This window comes from Exophiala bonariae (genome assembly GCF_035927105.1).
Source record: "Exophiala bonariae strain CCFEE 5792 chromosome Unknown scaffold_36, whole genome shotgun sequence".
NCBI classification, from domain to species: domain Eukaryota; kingdom Fungi; phylum Ascomycota; class Eurotiomycetes; order Chaetothyriales; family Herpotrichiellaceae; genus Exophiala; species Exophiala bonariae.
Genome location: NW_027042511.1, coordinates 301,839 through 325,262, shown reverse-complemented (window position 1 = coordinate 325,262; position 23,424 = coordinate 301,839). Strand labels below are relative to the sequence as shown.

The window sequence follows — 23,424 nt, the reverse complement described above, 5'->3', positions numbered from 1 at the left end:
GTGATGGGATCGCAGCTCGCAATGGAGAGCGTGATTGCTTACGACAAGGAGGCAGTGGTAGCAGCGGGACTGTGCATATTAGTATGTTGCGGCCTCCTCCTTATATCATGCCACAGGCGCTGCGTATTTGAACACATAGAGTTTACTGATATTCAGGCCAGATCTTCTTCTATTTCATTTCACAAGTGTTTTTTTCGAACCTACACCAGTTTCCTGGGTCATTATTGGCCAAGTTGTCGCCATTTTGGTTGACAGTACAATCGAGACTAACCCGAAGCTTGAGAGTCGCAATGCAGTTGCACCGGCAGCATGGGGACTTTGTCTGAATAGCACCGAATCATGCCTCATCAGTAATCCAGCGGCCCTCAAGGAACTCTATGGGCACAGCACTGGCTTCCTTAAGGCGGACTTCTACGATACTTGGGTCCAGGTTCTACCAAGAGCCTTCAACACTCGCGATGTCGGCATACATCCGAGGAAGCGAAGATATATGTACCCTGTACTTTCATCGCGGGCGCTGTCCGAGTTTGAGCCTTACATGGACAAAGATTTGCTGACGTGAAAAGACCAACTCCAGTAGCATGGTAGAAGGAAAGCACGTGGCTAAAGTGAATTTCGAAGAATGGAGTGAGTTCTTTCTCACTGTTGCTAATCGTCATATTTTGACAGCCAATTAACTCGCACTCGACATCGTTGGGAGTTTCGCCTTCAATTTCGGAGAAACCCCTTTGGGGTTTGGACCAGACGCTATGATCAAATGAATCTGATATCTACGGTGGATCGGCAGAAAGAGGTGCTTAATGCTCTTGAAACTGTCCCATTCTCAATCAGACCATTTAGGAAGTACAATAACCTCGATTCCTTCTGGTACAGTGGGCTTCGAGCAAAATCAAGCATGCGTGAGTCTGCCACAGCAGCGTATCATCGCCGCAAGGAGAAGCCTGGCTTGAGAAAAGACTTTCTAACTTTCATGTTCTCAGCATGAGACCTAGGAACAGAGCAACCGTATGCTTGAGGACGAAATAATTGCTGAGTCGATCAGCTTCATTGCTGGAGGCTGTGATACGACAAGCAGCACTATGACCAACTTCATTGACCTTGTTTCTCGTGACTTTGAACTCAGCAGAAGATACAAGCTGGGCTCGATGTGGCTTTTCCAGGTAATCCATGCAAGTTCTGGGTTGCTGATGATAAACTGTCCAAAATGTACCGATTCTCGTTGCGACATTGCGGGAAGCCATTCGAGTGCGTCCAACAAGTGCACCAGGCTTGGAGCGTGCGATACCAAAGGGAGGAAGAACAATCTGCGGCACATATCTGCCAGAAGAAGTGAGTTGCCTTGCAGAAGCTTTGATTTGATGTTCTGGTGCCGGCTGACGAAGCCTGACAACCCGTATAGACCGTAGTCAGCGTCTCAACCTGTGGAGTTTTCGGCGATCCACGAGCATTTGCGGATCGCTCTCGTTTCTATCCGGAGAGATGGAGAAGAGAGAACCCAGAGGGACTTTTGAGAATGTTCACGCCTTTCTCTATCGGTCCTTGGGCATGTATTGGTAGAAAGTGAGTCGTGAAGTCCCCTCTTACTTCCGATCTCGCATCTGTTTCGCAATCAAGAGCTTTGCCGGCATTGCTAAGTGGCACTGATTAGTTTCGCATGGATGAAGATCTTGAAAACCTTGGCCACGCTATTCAAGTTGTTCAATGTAGAGCGTGGGTATACGGATACAACTCAGCCTTGCGCAAGATTGTGCAACAAGGCGGTCGAATGCAATGCTTTCATTTCGAGGCGCTACCAAAATTAAGGGAAAGCGTTCGTTCCTTACTACGCCTATCATAGGCGGAGGTGTTCTGGTAGGGTTGAATCGTGGATGCCCAAGTAGTACCAACGTAGCATACGAAACTTCACGCTCAGTGACAGCCTGCCAGGATTGTTGAAAGTGGTTAACAATTCGAACGGTACAATCCGAAATGCATGAGCCAAAGGCGCTGATTGTTAGCTGGTATTCAGCGAAGCGATAACTTCATAAATTAGTCTTAAGAGACATTGTATATCCACAACCTGGAATCAGTATTCTGCCAGTTCCAAGCTTACCAAGTTGGGGTGCACGGAATTTTCTAAACATTGCTTCCTCGTATTCGATCTATGAAATGCCTGGGACAAAGCATGGAGCACTCGATATGGGGCTTAATGGATTTGTCATATTGCTTCATAGTAAAAGCAGTGTGAAGTGATGGAATTCTGGTCGTCAAGTCAAACCCCCGGCTTAAAAGGTAAAATTTTTCATATCGATAGCTTAACGTTTGGAATTACGGCCAGTGCCAAATACATGTTTAATTTCCCAGTCCGAGTATTCGTAGGGTGCTAATATAGCCCATCACGTTATGGAATCTTCGGGATATCTCGATCGAACGGATGCTACGTGTGATCGAAGTCATGCGCTGTCTAATTCGGACGCCACTCGGTGATTCTATAGTACGAGGACATGTTCTGTGATGTTGCTCGGGCAATGGTCCGAATGATTGGCAATTCCGAATCTGTAGCTTTAGGTCGAGGCATTCATCGGAACAGACGCATCCATAATAACATCTAGAAGTGTTTATATAATCTAGCGGTTGGTTAGTCTGAGACAAGTACAACCTGGCAAATATGACCGTCATTGTGCGCTTGCATAGATAATGAGGAGATAGGCTTCCTCACAGAACAAATTGGCTGTCAACATCCCCCGATCACGATGTGCTGGGAGAGAAATGGCTCTAATAGAAGTGGCTCATCCCGTCACGGGATGATGGTGCGCTTAAAACGTCAGAACTGCGCAGCTCGATTGGCGTTTAGTGCTAATGAAGATCATGAGCTGTGAATTTGACGGTGATGATATTTGCGTGGTAGAAAAAGATCGACGCTTAGTTGACAGCTCTCTCTTGCATCGATGTTACCGCACTCACCAAGGCAAGAGACATATTATTGCTTATCTGGAAATAGGGCAGATGGGACGGGAGGGAGGCCCGGTGCCACCACTCGAAAAACCACATCAAAGTGTTGAGTAGGGGAACAATACTTCCACCAGCAAATTACGTCTGAGTCATGCTCAGACTCGCTCGCGAGTCAGCCCAGACGACGCTCAAGTTGTCTCGTACTAATTGAGTAATCTGTGGGACTGACATACATACTTGTCATCGTATTGTTGAGGGATGCAATGTCGGCTAAGGCCATCTCAACTTTCAAGCGGGGGACAACCCGGAATTTTGCCATACCAATGGCACCCTTTCGAACTGGCCTACAGCACCAGTAAGTTGGGATTAAGGATGATGCACAGCGGCGATAATTGCGGCGTGCTTGTCTGCTTATGCAGGCGTCTTCGGCACAATGCTGTGAGATCTAGTGACGAGAACAATTCTTTTCAAGGACAGGGGTAGATTTTGGGTGGCTTTGTGCGCTGACTGCCCGTCACTTTTCCTGCTTCGCACAAGTCCGATCACCCAGTTTGTTTGACCGCTTATTCCGCAGTGATCGGATTTGGAAACTGCAGGGGGATGGATATTTTGATTAGAATAATACGAGCACGAAAAGGTAGACAGACCTTCAACACGTCATCACCAAATGGGAAATGCCTCGATTGCATTTTTGGGGGTAAGCATTTTCCAGGATCGAAGAACTTTGTTCCCTCCACCGAGAAACCAACTTACTTCGTGCCACTGCAACTAGAAAATAGTTCGCTTCCCGAGGAGCCTTGGGTAAGAGAACTTTACGAGAAAGTAAGTTATGATAGAGTTTGCGGCTTGTCGCGTGTCGAGCGTCTGCCGATCTAGCCCATGAATCATGGATTGAGTTCATTTCAGGTGGCCAACTCTTGAAGGCAACGTGTTGCTCGGGGTCGACCTTGACATTCCATTAGTGAACCCGTGGCTAGACACCAAACTTGCCCTTTCGCAATTCGTGGTGTCACAAGCTGTGCAAATGCATGTCATCGACACTTCGGCCTTAACACAGACCGTTGAAATCTGCAAAGTCGCAATATATCATAACCGCGCCAAACTGTTAGCATCTGTAAGACACGTTTTCGATAGTGCACGCCTTGCATTCGAAGAGGATGACGCGCACGGATACTTTGATCATCATGGGTTATGGTTCAGCTATCACCAGGACAAGTTCAAGGTTAAGTTTTGCTGGGCTGCATATTGTGATAGAAAGGAACTACCTTCTACAGTATCCAAAGAGAAGATACTTCGAGCCCCTCGGAGGCACCCACAGTATACAGCCACAGCCTAGAGGAGGTACGAAGTAACTAACTTATTATGACTAGCGGCCTTATTAAGTCTCAACTTCTCAAGATCGGTCTGTACCACCGGCCGGCCTATTCGTTGAGGAGACTGGGGCCTCTGAAGATCAATCGATAACCGGTTCGCCAAGGACTGTAATCTCAAGAAAATGACCACAGGCAATAGTTGAGACAGTAATGTTGGTAAGTGCATCCAATCAATCAATACAATGCTGAGCCCGACGCTTTTGAGTGAGATAGTCCCGACTCTGCTTCACCCAGCTCGTCGGGACACTTTCGAACCTTCTGTAGCCGTAGCATTTGTATTCGATCAACGTCCTTGCTCTTTGATACGGTGCTACGAGTATGGACCGAGTGAAATTGTCTGAAGCGTGCGTGAGCGTGCTCCAATCCTATCGTGTGGGATACGGGGCTGACGGGGCTGAAGGGGCAAAGCTGCGAGGTTCTTCAGTGGGGAATTCGACACATGAAAATCTATACGTCGTAGGAACAATAGGGTAGATCACCGTACACGGAGTAGCTTCTAACCTGTAGGACAGAGTCTAACATGGAAGTGGCATGGTGTCGGTATTATTGCGTGTTGATGCAAGAAACCCTTCCAGTAGTGTGTACTGTGTGGAAAAAGTACATGTTTGCCATTTCACGCTGTCAGTATTTCAGCGAGCACGAGCACGGGTGTAGAAGTCATTATTGTACGGATTGTCAGGGTTGACCATCCTCATTAGCAGGTTCACATGATTAGGAGTTATCTTTTCGCCCTCGAATTGCCTCTCAAGGAAACCACGATCCGGATGCATTTTGATCTTCTGCAAACTAAGTCCTGCGGAGCCGAGTCATACTCGTGTTGCCTCTTCTCGAGATTTACAGCTGGTGATGCAAATCCGAGATCCCCGGTAGGGTCGATACACACGAAAATCTGTAGGTTTTCAGACAAAGATTATCTAAACCCTTACTAGAGGATGCGGAGCATGTGGACTTGATTCACTTGAGAAGGATCCAGGCTTAGCAGGATGCACGAGTACTTCGTACGATGGAAATCACTTAGATGTTCAAACAAGTCGAAAAATAACGGTCATGACCGACTCACCCCTCGGTCTGCCAAGCGGGGCAGTGCTGGACCTCAGGGTACGGACGGAGTAGGTGACAAAATGTCTTCCCGTTGCTTAAATGGTATTTGAAACTAGGCTTGTATTCGTACAGGGTGCGGAGTAACCGGATTGGACCTTCGCCTTTGGATCGAAGATCGTTGAGCTTGACGGCGTCAAAGTAAATTGACCCTAGATTCAGGAAGGTGTCTCATGGGGGCAAAGGTATCACAATTCACTCGTGCAGAGTCGACGACTGGCGGTTGGACGTGGCAGGAGCGTTGGCTCTGATCCTTGCTAGGCCATAGCTGGTACGTACTTCGTAGGATAGGATTGAGCCCGACTGCCTTTCATCAACATCCAAGTCTCTGTCAGGCTGAGGCCTTGTGATTCGTACCTCCTCATCAGCATGCATCCAATCTATGTGATGGAAGGGGTTAACTTTAAAAACGTGGGCTGTGGAGAAATAGGGAGAGGGAGCAAGCGGGTGTGGGCCTTTGTAAGTGGGTCAATGACCGGAAGCCGATATGAATAAGTACAAGGTCTGCTAACCAGGAAGATCCGAGGACGTCTTGCGCCGAACGTATCCGTACCAGGACATCGTACGTCAGGAGTGCCCTCTTGAAGAGTGCGGGTAAGGACTACCGAGTACAGAGCAGGAGTAACACGGCATGGACAACGATTTGACCAGGGATGTCATCCGTTGAGGCTCGTTGGGAATGGAAACCCTGTACAAGCGCCGTGTCACTATTCTGGACGTGACCTCGGAACGAAGAACGAAAGCCAGACAGTTGCACTTTTGTTTTGTGGCTGTTTTATCTGGGGGTTGATGTTGAAACTTAAAAGACCCCTGTACAAACATCGCAAAGGGGGATGGAGAACCGAAGATCGACTCCAGGGGACGGAAGATTGTCCGCACCACCTGCAGGCTGCAATTACTTGTACAGTACAGCTCCTGCGGGCTGCTAGAGCCTGCACCTTCCACTGTCAGCCACTCGGCTGGAATACACGTTGGTGCACCATGTTGGTCAACTTCTTGTACGGGCCCCTCCTGCCTGTTGATTCATGAAGGGTGACACAGGAGAAAGACAGCGGTAACCGAGTGATGCTAGATTAATTACAATGATGTTATTCGGCGCTCGAAAAACCAAGTAAGTATCAAAGGGCCTTTTCGTATGCCCTGGAGGGGAGATGTGGTCACCTGTCGGTATGGCAAAAGAATCAGCAGAACATACATTCTGACGGTCCACATGCTGCTAAAGAGTCTAGAGTCGATTGCAATACGCCTGCCCTCGCGCGGAATTACTGCTATTCATTTAATATTTCGTCATCGAAATGAACAGGACTGCTAGGAAATAGCGTGGGATGGGAAGAACCTGTGGCGCGAGCCAGGGGATGCAAGCCACCCCTCTTGGTATCTCCCTCTCGGGCCTTGAATCCTTAATCCACTTAAACTGCACAAGGAATGTGATTCTTCTTGATGGTATCCGTACTGGACTAGATGCATTGGAGCCTGCACATTTAGGGCGAATGGATTTAATGTTGCCCAACAATTTATATGTATGCGCAAAACAACAATCTTGGGATCAGTATGGTGGCTAGGTTTCGACAAAGCACCAAGTATGCGAAATCACGAGTGAGTCGAGATCTTTCCCACGGGGCTCTAACGCTTGTTGTCTGAAGATAGTGTAGTGAGAGAACTGGAAATCATATTATTGACAGGCAACCGGGTATTGTTTGTGGTGCGTTGTAAACTACGAGTGCTCGTAAGCTCCCGTAGTCAGTATTTCCATGATGGCAAACCTATTCAGAGAAACTACAAGGATATGCCCTAGTTTGGTGGAAGTCGAAGTTTTGTTCGGAGACAAGATGCGAGGGCAAACAACTCCTAACTAGAGAAGAAACCGCTTAGGATCAAGGTTCGGGGGCGAGTCGGTGGGAAGCCGGACAGGGAAATGAGGTGATCAAAGTCAGTTGTAGACTTGTGGTCACCTACGGAGTACTAGGCAACCTCGTCCAAGTCGTGGTACCCGAGGCCCAGAGCTACTCGTAAGATGCCGGCGAAAAATAAAGCGTTTACATGATGGTTTACCCTGCGTTTGTCCCAGGGAGTTGGTGACTAGCTGCATTCTATTAGTTCTGGTTAGCCAGTGTGCTGTCCAAGAACCTAGAGCCCACCGCGATCGGTGGATTTAGTCGTCCAAATCCCCAGCAAGGTGAGCATTGGTAAGTCAGTAAGCGATGCAGGTCCATCGAACGAGCAGGGAAAAACTTTACAACACCGCCGCTGAGCCCTTGTCGTGCAGAACTATGGTTATTCACTGGCGGTGGCAGAACCATGGTTAAAGGGATCCGTACTGGATACTCCGGACATGCAATTGCACCACCACCACGACTTTTGATGGCGCCTCTTAATCTTGAAAAATTACTAACTCCTACCAAGGTCTCATCGCTAGTCATAAGAGTCAGGAGTTTTCCATCCACTCCAAGTCTAACCCTGTATGCGTATTCGGTACAAGATCAGACAACACATGTGGATGCTCAAGGAGAACTCGGATGAAGCAAATACTGTTGTCCCATCGAAGCTGGGCCATTTTTCATCAATGCCTGATTGGCCTAGCACAGGTCTACGACCGCATCTTGACCTTCAAAATCCTGTATAAACTTTACTTGGAAAGGGAGATACTACCGGGCCACCGATCATTAGATCACCAGATCATTGGTGCGAGTGCTGTCAGGCCGCACTACTCGTAGGAGACCTCAAGGTTCTTTTCTGAATTTGGAGCTGCCTGGATTTTACCCATGGGCCATCGTTCTGCTCTAAACACCCCTTAGCGCACCGTGAAATCATCGCTAAACAGGCCATCGGCCCATCAATGGATGACTGGTTGTGGGCTTCGCTAGCGACGTCTTAGCGGTGCGAGGAGCACATCAGCCGGCCAATTTAGTTAGGGATTACGGAGTAGGATTGCGTTCAGGACGACACTCCCGAATCCCTGTTCATGGCCCATGGCGCATGGCCCATGGGTTGTCTCTGGGCCGCATCTGCCTGGTGGTACCGCTTGTACGAGGTACATGTAGCGGTGCCTATCGTACTCGTAGGTGCTACAGCCCACAGGGTCAAAATGCACCGGCAGCACCGCATGATGCAAGTCGAAACTTCCCAACCTGTGGCTTTTTATGCTTCTCTGACTTTCCACTTTCGGGTCGTTGCACATCTTTTCCCTCATCTGACCCCGGCTGTGGAACACTTTTACCCACCAGTCATGCCTAGAATACTCCGTACTTCCATGGGCCATGGGCCATGCGCAATTAGTGGCAGTCTTAGCCCCCGGCGCTCCAGCTGAGGCGACGCGCCTCCCTAGGCCTCGTAACCTCTCTTTACGACCAGCCCGAGGCCAGAGAGGTTCGTATCAATACGAGCTTACCTCTCAGGGCTTTCGAGTTTGGACCGCGAGAGAAACAGTCTGACTCACGGAGGAACTGGCGATCTGCCCGTATCACGATTCCAGAGCCAGGGTTTCTTGATGCTCCTCGTTCTTCCCCACATGGCATATCCACTCACTGTTTCCGGTCCTTCATTCTCTCACACAAGGACTTCTTCTAGGTAGACCAATTCCTTGAGGTTGTTATCCTTGGCTTTCAGTTTCAAGTCTTCGGAGTGATATCTTCTATGAGCGTTCCTTGCATCCAGATGGTAGCTGCAAACGTTTAACCATGACATCGTTCCTGAGGTTGTTGGTCAATGAAGTACCTGAAACTTCCGTCATCGAACTGGGATTTCTCACAACTACGAAGTAACACTGGTGTCTCTCGCCTCTCAAAGCACCTGGAGTCTAAGAATGCATTGGCGCTAAAAACCCACCTTGAAGGACGAGTTATCCTTAGCTACATTTCAACCCCTGCTGCCCTGCAAGTTGCCTCCGAGCCCGTGCCCATGTCACTGCCCGTGGGTCGGTGGGTCTCTGCAGAGTGATTAGACTTCATGGGCGGCCCTGTCTTTCACATTTCTAGGGACTATCTTGCTCCATTGCTCGGTACGAAGCACAATATCATCCAAAGACAGCCAGTAGGGAGCCTACAAAATTCTCCTTCCAACTCTTGAACGGCGTCATCCCGTCATTCGTCACTCGCTAGGGCGTTGCTATCCCTGCGACGCTATCGGGTTCTTTGATGGTCATTAAAAGATTGAGGCATTCACCTCCGCCTCCATCTCAGGTCATCCAGAATCCGACTATTCCTCGGTTGTGCCCACATCTGCACGTTCTAAACCATGCGACCGTCACCCATGCATCTCTTCGCATCCTTGACCTTTGGATAAGACTGCAGTTTCCAGTTTCCAGTTTCCAGTCTCCAGATAGTCCTAACTCTGAAAGGTCATCGGGACGCCTCAAACTGAACCCCACTTAAACCATGGTGACCGTTTTTGACACCTTCTCCTTCGGCCACTGCATGTCAACTGGAAATCTCACACGATTTCTCTCGAGCCACCTCTGGGGCATCGCCCCATCGGTATCTTTGACGCTCCGGCAGCCTTGGTCCCAATTTTGACGCTCTCCTTCGTAGGCTACCATCTTTGAGGAAATCCACATCCACAGCCAGTCTCGAAATCGCGTCCAACTATCCGGTCGCTCCCCTGCCGGCTCCGCATTCCTGGCTCACTGGCAGAACCCTAAATGTTCTCCTTGTTTCCCTTGCCCTCGCTTTGAGACTTGATGCACACGGCAATCCTCGTACCAAGACACACTCCTGCCATCGTCTGGCGGGTATGACCTATTGGCGACTGCAACCATTACCCTTTGGTCTACCACATCCAATTCCCGCTGCTACCGCCGCACCGCCCGTTTGACGCATCTCGCCTACCTGCCTTGGACTCCATCTTCCAAACTATTCAGACACTGGATCTTTCCAATCAGCTTCATCCATCACTGTCATTCTACTGTCTCCCTGTGCTTAGACTTGTGCCGCCTGCTCATATTCAACCCTTGTACTGGGTCAAACATTGTCCTAGTCATGTCACTCCTCGGGCTCTGGCTGTTTTGCCCCAGTACAACCCACTTTGGTCGTGTTCAGTGCTAACTTTGACGACCATTGCCTGTTACCTGTGACCGTACTTGATGTGCCAGTCTAATTTCTTGTTGATCCCCTTGCTGACTGTCACTTACTTCTTCCATCTCATTTCCTTTGCACGACCGACCTAGATATGTCTTTTGGCTTCCGCTTCTTCACCATTCCTCTTCACTTCGACTACGCTCCCTGACCTCAATTTTGATCCAAACATGGACAACACACAGCCTTGGCTCCAACCATTCCCGGAGACTGGCTACAATCCAATGTCTTCACACAGTGTTTCTTCCTATTTCATTCGTCCTAGTAAGGTAGTTAAACCGAGCAGTCGGAACAACAGTCCCCGTTCTCTGAAGAGACGAAAGACGACCACATCAGCTCCGACCTCGACCAGAACAAAATCATTCGTTGATCAACTCCCATCTACCAGTCAACAATGGACCGTTCCGGATGTGACCCGTTCACGACCTGTCAGCTGGCATCCGAACTCGATGGAGGACTTTTATAATGCTTCATATGGGACTGGTACCATGGTCGACGGACAATGTTTATCGACCTTTGGGTTCTCTACCACCAATGTCAATGGACTGATTACACCAATTTCACACCCTGTCATCAATGAACCACAAATCCAAGAGCTCATAACGCCCCTCGATGAGTATTCTATGGGCGCCTCGACATATATGTGCAACAATAACTTTGTTGATAACCAATCATGGATGGTGCTGAATCAGCAGAAGTGCAATCCCTACACTTTGAATGACCTGTACCAAGTCGACTCAATTCTACCTACATGGCAACTGAGTCAAGCCCCAGTACAACCGCCACACACTGTTCACACTGCACCATCATCACCGACTTGTTTACCACTCCACGTAGATACACTCAGTCTTGATACGACAGACTTGGACGAGAAAAGTCACTCGGAGGAACTGGTTGGCATGGGGCTTTATGATTCTCCGGCTGATGTTCAATCAACTTCACTTCTATTTGGTGGCATGTCCAGTGTATCACGGAGGGGATTGAAACTCGAGGAGTCTTTTATTCCCGAAGATCGACCCGATGAGGACCTTGATGAGGACGCAGAAACGGAGGACGACGACGACGAGGAAGAAGAACCATTTGAGGTGCCAAGGAAAATGGATTACAGTTCACAATCAATTGCAAATCAGATGGGATTTCTTCCTATACAACAAGAGCCGGATTCTCTTGCGTCGAGATATCTGGCCACTCTCGGGCAACTCAGCAGTGCTTATTATCCCACTTCACATCCGGGATACAACTGGATTTGAAAAGCCGGAAATCACGACTTATGAAATGCAGCCTATACATTCAAAACATGTTTTTTCCCTTACGAGCGTCGATTTAGCGGGATGATCAACCAGGCTTCACGAAATGTTTTTTTAGTGTACAACGATACCCACATTACTTACTGCGGCTTGATCCCGCAATTGCCTTTGCCTTCAGGGCGTCATCACTTGGAGGTTCTCAGTGATGTATTACGAGTAACTTGAGGATGGAATCATGGGGAATCGATACAATCCAGTAACTTAAGGTACACAGAACAATGGAAGACGGATCTAGACCTTTGAGATCGAAGAGTGGAGAGAATGTTCTCAATTGATAGCCAATCGATGTGCGAAAAAAGATGACCCATTTCTGCGCACATCACCCCAAGCCTATTGGAAAATCTAAAAGTCCCTAATTCGTAGTCTTGACATCCATTTCCTGGTACAGACCTACCTCTCCACAATTATCTGTAGCTCGGACACTCCACAGCGGCAGGGTTAGAGAATTTGACGTGCAGCAAAAAATTTAGCAAGTCACCGATTCTTTGAATACTTGACCCAACGCTAACAGGGAAGCTGAAACTAGAGTAAACTACGAGTACACAAGGAAGTACATTGTGCCGCCTGACGAGTAAGATCAGTGTTGATCGCATAGCCTATCAATGCACTTTGTGTCCGTACTCATTATCCTCGTACATGTACGTATGTCAGTTGATCCTCACCAACCTCAAGAGCGGCGGCTCAATAATCTCACCTCGAATTAGCCAGTGGGCCGTCCGTCCATCAATTGAGCTTCTAAGGATCACCACCACCATTTCGGCAGGAAACTTCCAACTGCACATCTGATACCAGAGGTTCAGAGCGGCACTCGAGATCCCGACTTGGAGGCTGACTTGGAGGCCCTCTGATTGTGCGGCATACGTGACAAGTTAGTGTGGCTCATTCAAGTTGGCCTAGCCACTGCAGCACAGAACAAAAGCGCCTAGTTCCTACACCACCCCTCCAAGCCTCACCCAGCGGGCCAGCACACCACACGATGATCAAGCGCAGCACCGCACCCCCACCATGGCGACACGAATCAGAACTAGCCATGGTGCGAGATTGGTTCTACGCGCAGCACGCCAGGGCCGATGCCTTCTCAGCACCACCCGGCGATATGCGGCAAAGAGCGGTGGACCGCGTCAACCTGTGGCTGTTCAAGGCGGGTGCATTGCCTCCCGCGGTGTTGTCTACGGCCAGCTTGACGGAGGCGGTGATTCATCATGATCGCGTGCGGAAGACTACTGGAGACGATGGGCGAGCACTGGTGGATTTGACTATCAGCGGGCAGGCCCTGCAGAGTATCTACGCCATGGCGTTTGCGAGGTTTGTCAACGCGTTCGTCGACCGTGATGTTGCTCGTGCCCATACTGCAGACCTGATGGTGCATGACTCTTCTGACGACGGGGACGAGACCACGACGAACACGGGCACTGGCGGCAATGGTACTACTTCTACGGCCCGGGGAGAGAGTTCCATGTACGCGCACGCGGCCACGATCGGGATGCCCGAGGCTTTTGTTGACCTGCGGCATCAAGTCGCGCATGGAGAACTCCCCAGTCTGATCTACTTGAGGAAGATGACGTTGAGTGCGCTGGAGTGGTTGTGGGAGCGCTGGTGGGTGAAGAATGCAACTGGGGACCCAACGAGAGCACTGCTGGAGCTAGCGGAAAGGCGACAGTTATCTATGGAGGTGCAGATGGCGAGGAATCATGAGCATCAGGGTCTTGATATAGAGAGCCCAGAGTCGGGATGAATGTTCACGCTTGTTTCGTTGCCAGCAAACGACTCGATCATGACTTGGGCGCGACTTCAACTTTTAAGACAAGAGGTGGACACTCGAGGTTGACAACGATCACCTCAACTAATATGTACCAACAAGCCTGATATCACCATACCACTTTTGTTTACATCTGCTTTGACTGTTGATTTTCGTGATTGGAATGTGTATTTGTGAAATACTCAACGTGATGCCAAGGCCAGACACGTGACGGTGACTTGTAGTTTCTCGAACTGGAACCTCATCGACTTGACCTGCGTTTGCCTCCCATTGTTCGTCAGCGTCGAAGCAGCCTGGAGCCCACCATTATTGTTCTTCACATGAACTAGACTAATACTCTGAATGGAACTGCTTCACATATATACCGCCGCACTCGACTTTAGACTCTATGCCCTGCCCTCAGTTCGACCCATCCTTCCAGCGTCACCCCTTCCTCCGACATGAACAACCCCCCGATTAGGGCATACGAGAGCCCTCTATACGACTCCTCAGTTGAACCTTCCCCATACTCGACATTGACCAAACTGGTCTCGACTGTCGCTCTCTTGGCATTGGGTTCCTACGCCTTCATTCTCCTCGATGCCTGGCCCGACACCTTCAAACGGACCATCTTCGAAATCTTTGTTTATTTCGTCCCTTCTCAATTCATCTCCGTCATGCAGTATGGAATGGTCAAGCTGAGACTTTTAGACATAGAGGAGGCCAAATTCCAACGAAGAGACCATGGGGACATGTTCGCCAAACAGGCCGCCCTCAACCGCATGTTCGGCCAAAGAAAACTACCTTTTGCTCTAGGAGGAATTGGAGGCGTCTCGAACGTCGGTGGATATCGTTCAGCTCCACGAGATCCGTCCCCACCAGGTCTGGGCAACTGGGACAACTCGTGCTATCAAAATAGCGTGCTCCAAGGACTTGCATCCCTCCCGGCATTCTACGACTATGTCCAGACGAGTCTCAACCTTTGCAATAAATATGACGTACCCGCAGAAACGCATCGGGCCTTGGATATGTTCTTGGAGCAGCTTACCGTGTCGAGCCCTCAGCGGACAGTATTATGGACCCCGGCTGTATTGAAGTCTATGGATAGTTGGCAACAGCAAGATGCACAGGAGTACTTCACGCGAGTTTTGGAGGCGGTGGAGAAGGAATCTCTCAAATACGCAAAGGCCATCCGAATGTCCTCAAGAGCAGGCCTGGAGTGCCTTCAAGACGTGGCCCTGGATGCAAAGCAAACTGGCACCGAAAAAGATGTCGACCCATCACCCTCTCTTTCAAATGGACCACACCTTGCATCCATCATAGGCAGTCGTGCTCAGCTAGAAGTACCGAGTCCGATGGATGGTATGACTGCCCAAGGACTGATATGCAAGACATGTGGATACACCGAGGGATTGTCACTTACCCAATTCACCTGCCTGACACTGAATCTGGGCCTGCGAGGAGCATCGAGCATAGAAGATTTGTTGGACGATTACACGGCCCCAGAAGAGGTGGACGGGGTCGAATGTGATCGCTGTACGAAAATGACATATGGTGAAACTCCAGATCAGACTGAAACGAGTGAAAAGTCACAGACAACGGCGAAACGAAAACCCATATTGAGAAGCAAAGCGAAGCAGATTACGGTGGGTAGGCTACCTAAGGATCTCGTCTTTCATATCAATCGCAGCATTTTCGACGATTATGGAAACCAGAGAAAGAATAGTGCAGCCATAAGATTTCCGACTCGGCTCGATTTCCTGAGTCGATGGTGTGCACCATTGAATGTCGAGAATGATCGGATTGAGGCCGTGTACGAACTGAGATGTGTGGTTACGCATTACGGACGTCATGACAATGGGCATTATGTTGCACTTGGGAAACGAGATAAGAACTGGTATTCCTTCAACGATGAAATAGTGACCAAAGTGACGGAAGAAGACGTTCTGAATAGGAGCAATGGTTTCATATTCTTTTATGAAGCTGTGACACAAGTGCCAGAAGTCAGAGCAGCTGAAACAGTAGCAGGGGTGGTTGCAGCATCGATTGCACCCAACGAGACTGGTTCGATTAGTGGGTTCTCTGAACCACTTGTGTCACAAACTCGGCCGATAGTCGATACACAGGTTGAGGCCGCGCCACCGAAGGACGTGGACGAGGTAGAGACCACGTCGTCTCCGGTTTCGCAAGAAGCAGGGAGCTCCGAGACAGCCAGCACTGCCTCGGATTCATCGTCTGTCTCCAGTGCAGAAGGGATTGTGGATGGACAGGTTGAGAATGACCAGGCTGTTCCTGTCTTGAAGGCTCTGGCTACGACGAGTAGAGTGGCGAAAGAGCAGGTTATTCTACCTGTCTGATGAGATTACGATTTACGACTGTATAACCTACATAACCTACGAGTACTTAATGATACCCCGACTGGTGTGTGTGGCCTGTAAGGTACAGTCCCACCCGGTCTTGAAGGCCCAAGATGAGAAGTGGTTCCACGTGCCAGCACCACTGCCATCCCTGGTGCTGACCTAACCCACATACATGTTGACATTAGTAGCCACTAGAAATGACTTAGTAGCCACTAATTACTAGTGAGGGTAATCCCCCAAAACGGAAGGTTAGTCATCGGAATGCGGGACATTGTTTTTTCCCCGCTTCAGATTTGAGGTCGTTCAAGATTATGACAATGACAATATTATATCCCATGCCCAGCGTCATCCAAGTTGCGGTGCAGTGGGTGAACAAGAAAATGGTGGACAGAAGTCCCAAGGATGCCAATCCTAATTCTTGATATCTCTACGCCCATTTGACATCTTGACATCATTTCTTGACATACTCCTACACGCCAACATTTACCTCGAAAATGGCTGCAAATGGGACCCCTCATCTAAGTCGGCGGATTAGTGAATGCCTGCCAGATGATGTAGGTACCTTCAAGAACACCCGATCAACATATCTCCAGCCTTGACTGACATCAATAGCTACACAGCGGCTCTAGCAGCGAAGATGAATTCAATCGCAAGATCGAGGTTGGTGGTCACCCCTCACAGGACAATCCTTGTCCCATCCCACTTCTCACTCTATAATCGCTCACTCTTCTTGACTAGGTTGTCTTCGACCAAGACAGCGCGCGAAGACGGAAGTCCTCAGTGGTCCTCCCTGAAACGCCATACATCGAGAAGCCCTCAAGACGACAACATGCTCCCCGTGCGACATCTCAATGCCTCGTGCACAAATTGGTCGAGAAGACCTCGCTGGGCCAGCAGCCCAAAGTCGAGTCGAAGCTAGAACAAATCAACGAAGTCGAACCCACAAAGTCCGGCCCGGGATCGGTGTCATCGAACAGAATCGACGACGATGGCATGAGGGAAGAAGCCCGGGCCACACAGTCACGCCTCTTGACTAAGAAACAATTGAGCGACATGGCTATGAGTGTGCGGACGTTGGCCAAGAGACTGGGTAATCTCAAAGTCCGGTTGAGGATCCGGACGATTTTCCTTTTGACCAAGGCGTATGATCGATCCTTGATTGCCAAAACTCAGGAGGTGGCCAGGTGGCTACTCTCCAAAGATCGCGCGGTGCCGTATATTGTCTACGTAGAAGATACCATGAAGGGCAACAAGGCATTTGACGCCGAGGGTCTGATTGCTGAAGATCCCTCGTATGGAGAGAGGTTGAAGTACTGGGACAATGATCTGGCTAAGAAACATCCGCATCTGTTTGATTTCGTGGTCACTCTGGGTGGAGATGGAACTGTGCTCTATGCCAGTTGGTTGTTCCAAAGGGTCGTACCACCTGTTCTGTCCTTTGCATTGGGGTCTCTGGGATTTCTGACCAAATTCGATTTCAACGATCATCAACAGATTCTCACCCAAGCTTTTAGGGACGGTGTCACGATTAGCTTGAGACTACGGTTCGAAGGCACAATCATGAGGTCTCACAAACGCGATGATGATGCCGAGAACCGCGATATCGTGGAGGAGTTGATTGGGGAGGAAGTCGATGACCGAAAGACACATAAGCCAGACCGGAGCTTTGAAATTCTGAACGATGTGGTGGTTGACCGTGGGCCCAACCCGACCATGTCGACGATAGAACTGTTTGGCGATGAGGAACACCTGACCACCGTCCAGGCAGACGGAATCTGCGTGGCCACACCGACTGGTTCAACAGCATACAATCTTGCCGCGGGTGGTTCTCTCTGTCATCCGGAGAACCCAGTGATACTCGTGACTGCTATCTGTGCACATACCCTTTCTTTCCGACCGATCATTCTTCCGGACACGATCGTGTTGAGGTTGGGTGTGCCTTATGACGCGAGATCTAATTCTTGGGCGAGTTTCGACGGACGGGAGAGGTGAGTGATATTGGATTTTCCAGATGAGTTCCAGGAGTGTTCAAAAACTGACATGCATTCTAGAGTCGAACTCTTCCCGGGAGACTACGTGACGATATCGGCGTCGAGGTATCCCTTTGCCAATGTGATGCCTCCAGGTCGTCGTAGTGAAGATTGGGTCAACAGTATCTCGAGGACTTTACAGTGGAACTCGAGGCAACGACAAAAAGCTTTCAACGAGTGGGAGGGTGAGAAGATAGAGGAGGGCAAGTCTGCTGAGAATGAGGCTGGTAACAAAGATGAGGAGAAAGATGTTGGTGGTGGTGAGGGTGAGGATAACGGTGCCGGTGCCAATGAACAGGACTACTTTAACAGCCACTGATCTGACGATATCTTGGGCATGAAGACTCGAATAAAAGGAAATGCCACTTCTTTTTGGGACTGGGATATTCGTGTTTATTATTTGGGCAAGGTCGATCTCAGTCTATCCTGGGACTTAGTCTAGCTATTTATACCTACCCATCTTACCGGGCTGGTGGCTAGGTCCTAGATACCTATGTAGGCAGACATATATGTACCTACATACATGGATAAATAAAGGGGGTGAGAAAGAGAACGCGACTTCCCTCGGCTCACCTTCTGCTTTGGCTTCCAACTCCAACGTCAACTCAACTTTACTTCTACAATTCCACCTGGAACAACCAGTCCTCTCTACCAACCTGCCACCCTCAATATCGTGACCATGGCAGGTCTCCCTCCAGGTGTCATGTCAGGCACCTCCTCACACACAGCCTCGCCCTCACGGCATCTCTCACAATACTCCGTGGGCGGCAGCGGAACACCTACTTCCACCGTCTCAACCTCCACCCTCCGCTACCCATCAAGTCGCAAGACCATCTACGATCGAAACCTGAACCGCTCACGAAACGCCGAACTCTCCCGCTCTAGCTTTGCGTATCTCTTCATGGAAATGGTCTCATACGCCCATCGACGTGTCAAGGGAATCCAAGACTTTGAAAAGCGGCTGAACGAGCAAGGATACCCACTGGGCCTGAAGTTGCTAGATCTACTGCTCTACCGTGCCAGTCCTGCCGGGAGCTCCAGTTCGTCGTCCTCGACCAGTAGTTCGTCCGCGGGCGCAACCGGAGCGAACAGGCCGTTGAGACTGTTGCCGTTGCTGAACCTGCTGACGACAAAGTTATATCCGTTGCTGTTTTCTCGTCCTGCCGACTCGTTGGAGCAGTCGACTACGAACCCCGGCGAATACATGATCATTGATAACACACCTCTTACCAATCACTACATCTCTGTGCCCAAGGAGATGAATCAATTGAGTGTGGCTGCCTACATCGCAGGGATCATCGAAGGTGTCTGTGATGGGGCCGGCTTCCAGTGTAAAGCCTCGGCACATAATACGAGCACTGATGTCTGGCCAAATCGGACCGTCTTTCTGATCAAATTCGAAGATCATGTATTGGAGCGCGAGAAGGAACTCGAAAGACAGGGAATCAAGTGATTTGTGCTGAAGTCATGATGTTCAACCACATTTATGGTGATGCAGTACTATCATGCTAGTATTCAGCACCTCGACCTAGCGGCCACAGCTACTGGAGCCTTCAGACCAAACGACTCGCATGTTCACCTAAGTATCGATTTGCACAGGTCATTATGTACAGATCTATCAACATTGCAGAGAGCCTGAAGATGCTCGTCCCTCGACCCCTTCTCTCAATTTCAACACAGCCCTAGAAGTCACAATATTTCCTGGCTGTAACCAAGCCAAGCAGCACTGCAGTACCTCCTGAGAGAAATCATCGAGGTACACTAGCGTTGACAGTCCTTGAGCCGGTTGATGAATCCCCAAGCTCACTTTTTGGGCTTAGGGCCCTGGTTCCCCTTGTCCTCGTCATCATAACCTCCGATCTGATTTGGTGACAATGATGCTACGGTATCATACGGACCTGTGTTAGCGGATATGTCAGAACTGGGCGACCATAAATAGAGGCATTAAGTCCAGAAGGACATCTTACTCTCATCGTCTGAGAAGGCCCCCCAGATCGGATCACACTGAGCCAGGTCTACACCATATGATGAGCATTTCCCGGGTTGATCACGTCGAAGAAATCAACCCCACCGATAGCATCTGGCGGTATCAAGGGGTCTTCGGGGGCAAACGGAAGGGGAGGTCTTACGGGTTGCACTAAGGGCAGCGTACCTGATCTTTCGAGGGAAGACGTCATGATGAATATAGATATACGGGTGGTTTCAATGATGGGTCGAATCGGTTGATCAAGAAAATCTTAGAGTTGGTGGATACTTCGGGCTTGGAAAGGGAAGAAATCGCACGGGCCAGCAGAATGAACTGCACTTTATACCCTTCGGCCACTGCATGAACAAACGACTCGACTGGCAATCAATCTCACCTGCGAGGACTCACATGGAGCCACCCATGACAGATGATTCAGTAGTGTCGATTCGAAATGTCGAAACATTGCGTCGTTTGGAAGGCGCTGAAATAGGATGTTACAATCATTCAAACCAATGTGAGCTGAGCTGGGGATTGGTAATCCATGCGACGCAAACTCGTGGAAGAATCATTGTCACAACTGCATGGGAGAAGGAAGTCGCGACCTTAACCTCAGTCTCTCGAATCCCTGGGAGTGATGACTTCTCAGAGAGGATATGACCAGCATCAAATGACTTGTCTGCATCTGAAGAGAACATTCGATTCTAGCTGGCTGTATGGGTGGGCGCGTCGGAGTCAGAGTCAAACGTTACCCATCAATCTCTCCGCAAGCATTCATGCTCAGGTACCTCTATGCCACATGTCTGACGGCGATTCGACCCCCCTTACAAGGAGATAGATGATGACGTTCAACAAATCAGGATCTGGCACGGCTGTACTTCCGGTCAGGATAGGATGAAGAGGCAATAGAGGGTGATCAGGCACGAGAAATAAAAGTCTCAATCATAATCACCCACTTCCAGCGAGCTCTAGGAGTTAAAGCTGCCCATGAGGGAAATGCGAGAGACCTTACAAGCTCCATGTGCACTTTCGCTACACACCTGCATACAATTCCATCTACCTAGACAGGGGAGGGGGTAGTTCAATACATTTCGTGATCGCAGCTAACTCGACCTGCCTGCTCCGTTTGATGACTCAGTAATCTCACAATATTCCCGTCAAGCAGAACCATCAATGGGTCTCTCTGCGCTGTAATGTGCTTGCTATCTCCGATCCGATATGAAATCATCCATTTATATCACAAGTGCAGGTATGAGTGATGGGTGATGGGAAAGTTTCAGCCTCGAATTCAGTTGTGTCTAAATGGATTTGGATATCGATGGCACCGTTGTCTCGCTAGACCGAGGGAGCTTGAGTGAATGTGCTGTCCTTCAAGTTGTGGCTGGTCAAATTCTTTGATTTGATTTGATTGATTGATTATTGATCGAGACTGACTCTAACTGTCTCGCCGTCTATCTCGATCTCGGTCTCGATCTCGTACTGCTTCCCTCTCTCTGCTCCGTTCCCTGTAGCCTGATCTATCGTGGTGTCGAGAGTTCCGATCTCGGTCCCGAGAATCATCCACGTGCCGCCTCTTCCGCGCGACAGGCGAGCGGGACCGTGAGTGCTTACGCCTGCTTGCTTGAGGAGGTGAGCGAGACCGTGACCGTGACCTTGAAAGAGATCTGCGCGTGTCGCTGCGGCTGAAGCCATGGTCTCGATCTCTGCTGGAGACATCGTCTCTCGATCGCCGTGAGGGTTCATGATCTTTCCGCAGGTTGACAATACTGGCGTTTGCACCGGTGGGACCTGTTCGCCCACCTCCACGCTGGTCATCAGGCAGGAAGCGATCGTCGAGTCCACGCGTATCGAACTCTGCGCCACCTCTACCTTCACCATCGCCTCTGCCACCACTGCCCCTCCACCGCTTGACATCCTCGCCAAACCGTCCGGTATCCTGGCCTTTCAGATCCGTATACCTCGTCCGTCCCTTCTTGCCCAACTTGGTCATGTCCCTCAGGCGCATATACTCCGGCAACACGGATTTATCTGCGACCTGATCCTCAAACCGCGCGCCCATCACATCCCGCTTCTTGAGGAACTCGGCGTTCTCGTCGCCCTGGAAGAACGCACCCTTATGGTGGTAGCGCGCAAGATACTGCGGTCCAGAATCGGCCTTCCCATCTTCGCGCTCCTGTTTCTGTTTGTCGAGGAAGGCCCGGTCTTCTGCGTCGCGCTCTTCGGCCGTCAGGTTGCGGCGCCGGTCGATCTCTTCGAGTTCCTTCTCACGCGAGATGAGGGCTTCGCGGTCGCGTTTCAGCCGCTGCAGTTCCCGCAGTTTCCACGCGGCGTGCTCTGCATCAGGGTCGAGGCCGTCAGTGTCGTCGACGAGGTTTTCGGGTAGGAGGTCTTCGTCGTCATCCCATGCTTTTTTGCCTTGGGCGCGCGCGATCACGTCGCGTTCGAGTTTGTCTTTGATTAGCAGATCGGCTTGCGCTAGGCGCCGGGCCTGCTCGTCGACTTCGGTCGTGGGTTGGGGTGTTGAATTAGGTATCTGGGATGTTGTGGTGTCGGCTTCTCCAAGAGATGGTGGTATTGATTGTGATTGTTTTCGGTCGGATTTCTTGATGAACGTCGGTCGTTGGAATTTCCGTCGGGGTGCTTCTTCCTCCGAAGACGAGTCTTCTCCTTCTGAATCGTCATCGTCTTCTTCCGAGGAGTTATTCGCTCTTCCATCTTCTGGTGGTTTCTGCCGCTGCACTGGCTTATCTTGTGACACTCCCGCCGTAGATCGTTCCGTTGAAGTCTTAGCAGTTTCCAGATTGTCCTCTCCATCTTCTCCATCCTCCGGGTCTGTCACAAAGCCATCCTCGTCCTCGTCCTCACTCTCCTCGGCCTGGGGCGCAGGAGCCTGCCTCTGAGGTCTCGCTGGAGGTTTCCGCTGTGATTTGTTCTGCTGCTGTTGCAGTTGGTGCTCTTGTTCAGATTCTTCTTCTTCGTCAGATGACTCTTGCTCCGCAACTGGCTTTCCTGGACGATACCTTGCTACTGGCCGGGCAGGATTTGCGGTCATGCGCTTGGACGGGTTTGGCATTGAAGGAGGCATTGTGGATGATTCCTCGCAGAGAGAGCCGCAAGGGTCTGAGCCAACTTCTCTGCACAAGCTCTGGGGGCTGTGGGTGCCACTGGAAGGGTCACCACTTGGATCTCGAAATTGATGTCCCTCCGAGTCGTAGAAACAATTCCATGTCGGCAGACTTGCCCCGACAAAACTCTGATGTCACAGCCTGATACGGTGGGCCATAACCCTTGAAGCGCAGTATCACAGCCTGACGAATAAATCGTGTTGGACCTTTAGCGAACGTTTCAACACAACATCTGGGGATTCTAGCGAGTAGATAGTAGCGAAAGATTGACTGAAAGCTCGACTAGTCTCTCCAACTTATCCTGATCCTTCACTGATGAGGAACTTCAATTCCCTATGCTGCTGAAACTTCATCGTGGAGTTCTTGGTAGTCTCTCAAGCAAATCACGTTGAAAGGTGCTGTACATCGCTCTTTTTCTCGTGGGCAAACC

General features: G+C 50.0%; 6 protein-coding genes across 6 annotated transcripts; 5 read left to right on the top strand and 1 right to left on the bottom strand.

The window, feature by feature from the left end:
- Window positions 1-10,641: 10,641 nt before the first annotated feature.
- Window positions 10,642-11,721, top strand: LTR84_009205 (uncharacterized protein; the record flags this gene model as incomplete). Its single annotated transcript, XM_064852747.1, has 1 exon — window positions 10,642-11,721. One exon carries the CDS (start codon window positions 10,642-10,644, stop codon window positions 11,719-11,721), a length of 1,080 nt encoding a protein of 359 aa, XP_064701211.1.
- Window positions 11,722-12,754: 1,033 nt separating this feature from the next.
- On the top strand, window positions 12,755-13,513 carry LTR84_009204 (uncharacterized protein; the record flags this gene model as incomplete). The annotated part of the gene is made up of 1 exon (XM_064852746.1): window positions 12,755-13,513. The coding sequence occupies one exon, from the start codon at window positions 12,755-12,757 to the stop codon at window positions 13,511-13,513; it is 759 nt and encodes a 252-aa protein (XP_064701210.1).
- A 464-nt stretch (window positions 13,514-13,977) lies between these two features.
- LTR84_009203 (uncharacterized protein) lies at window positions 13,978-15,873 on the top strand (the record flags this gene model as incomplete). Its single annotated transcript, XM_064852745.1, has 1 exon — window positions 13,978-15,873. The coding sequence occupies one exon, from the start codon at window positions 13,978-13,980 to the stop codon at window positions 15,871-15,873; it is 1,896 nt and encodes a 631-aa protein (XP_064701209.1).
- A 497-nt stretch (window positions 15,874-16,370) lies between these two features.
- On the top strand, window positions 16,371-18,225 carry LTR84_009202 (uncharacterized protein; the record flags this gene model as incomplete). The annotated part of the gene is made up of 4 exons (XM_064852744.1): window positions 16,371-16,430; window positions 16,489-16,536; window positions 16,615-17,864; window positions 17,928-18,225. 4 exons carry the CDS (start codon window positions 16,371-16,373, stop codon window positions 18,223-18,225), a joined length of 1,656 nt encoding a protein of 551 aa, XP_064701208.1.
- A 360-nt stretch (window positions 18,226-18,585) lies between these two features.
- On the top strand, window positions 18,586-19,359 carry LTR84_009201 (uncharacterized protein; the record flags this gene model as incomplete). Its single annotated transcript, XM_064852743.1, has 1 exon — window positions 18,586-19,359. One exon carries the CDS (start codon window positions 18,586-18,588, stop codon window positions 19,357-19,359), a length of 774 nt encoding a protein of 257 aa, XP_064701207.1.
- A 1,945-nt stretch (window positions 19,360-21,304) lies between these two features.
- LTR84_009200 (uncharacterized protein) lies at window positions 21,305-22,954 on the bottom strand (the record flags this gene model as incomplete). Its single annotated transcript, XM_064852742.1, has 1 exon — window positions 21,305-22,954. One exon carries the CDS (start codon window positions 22,952-22,954, stop codon window positions 21,305-21,307), a length of 1,650 nt encoding a protein of 549 aa, XP_064701206.1.
- Between the last annotated feature and the right edge of the window lie 470 nt (window positions 22,955-23,424).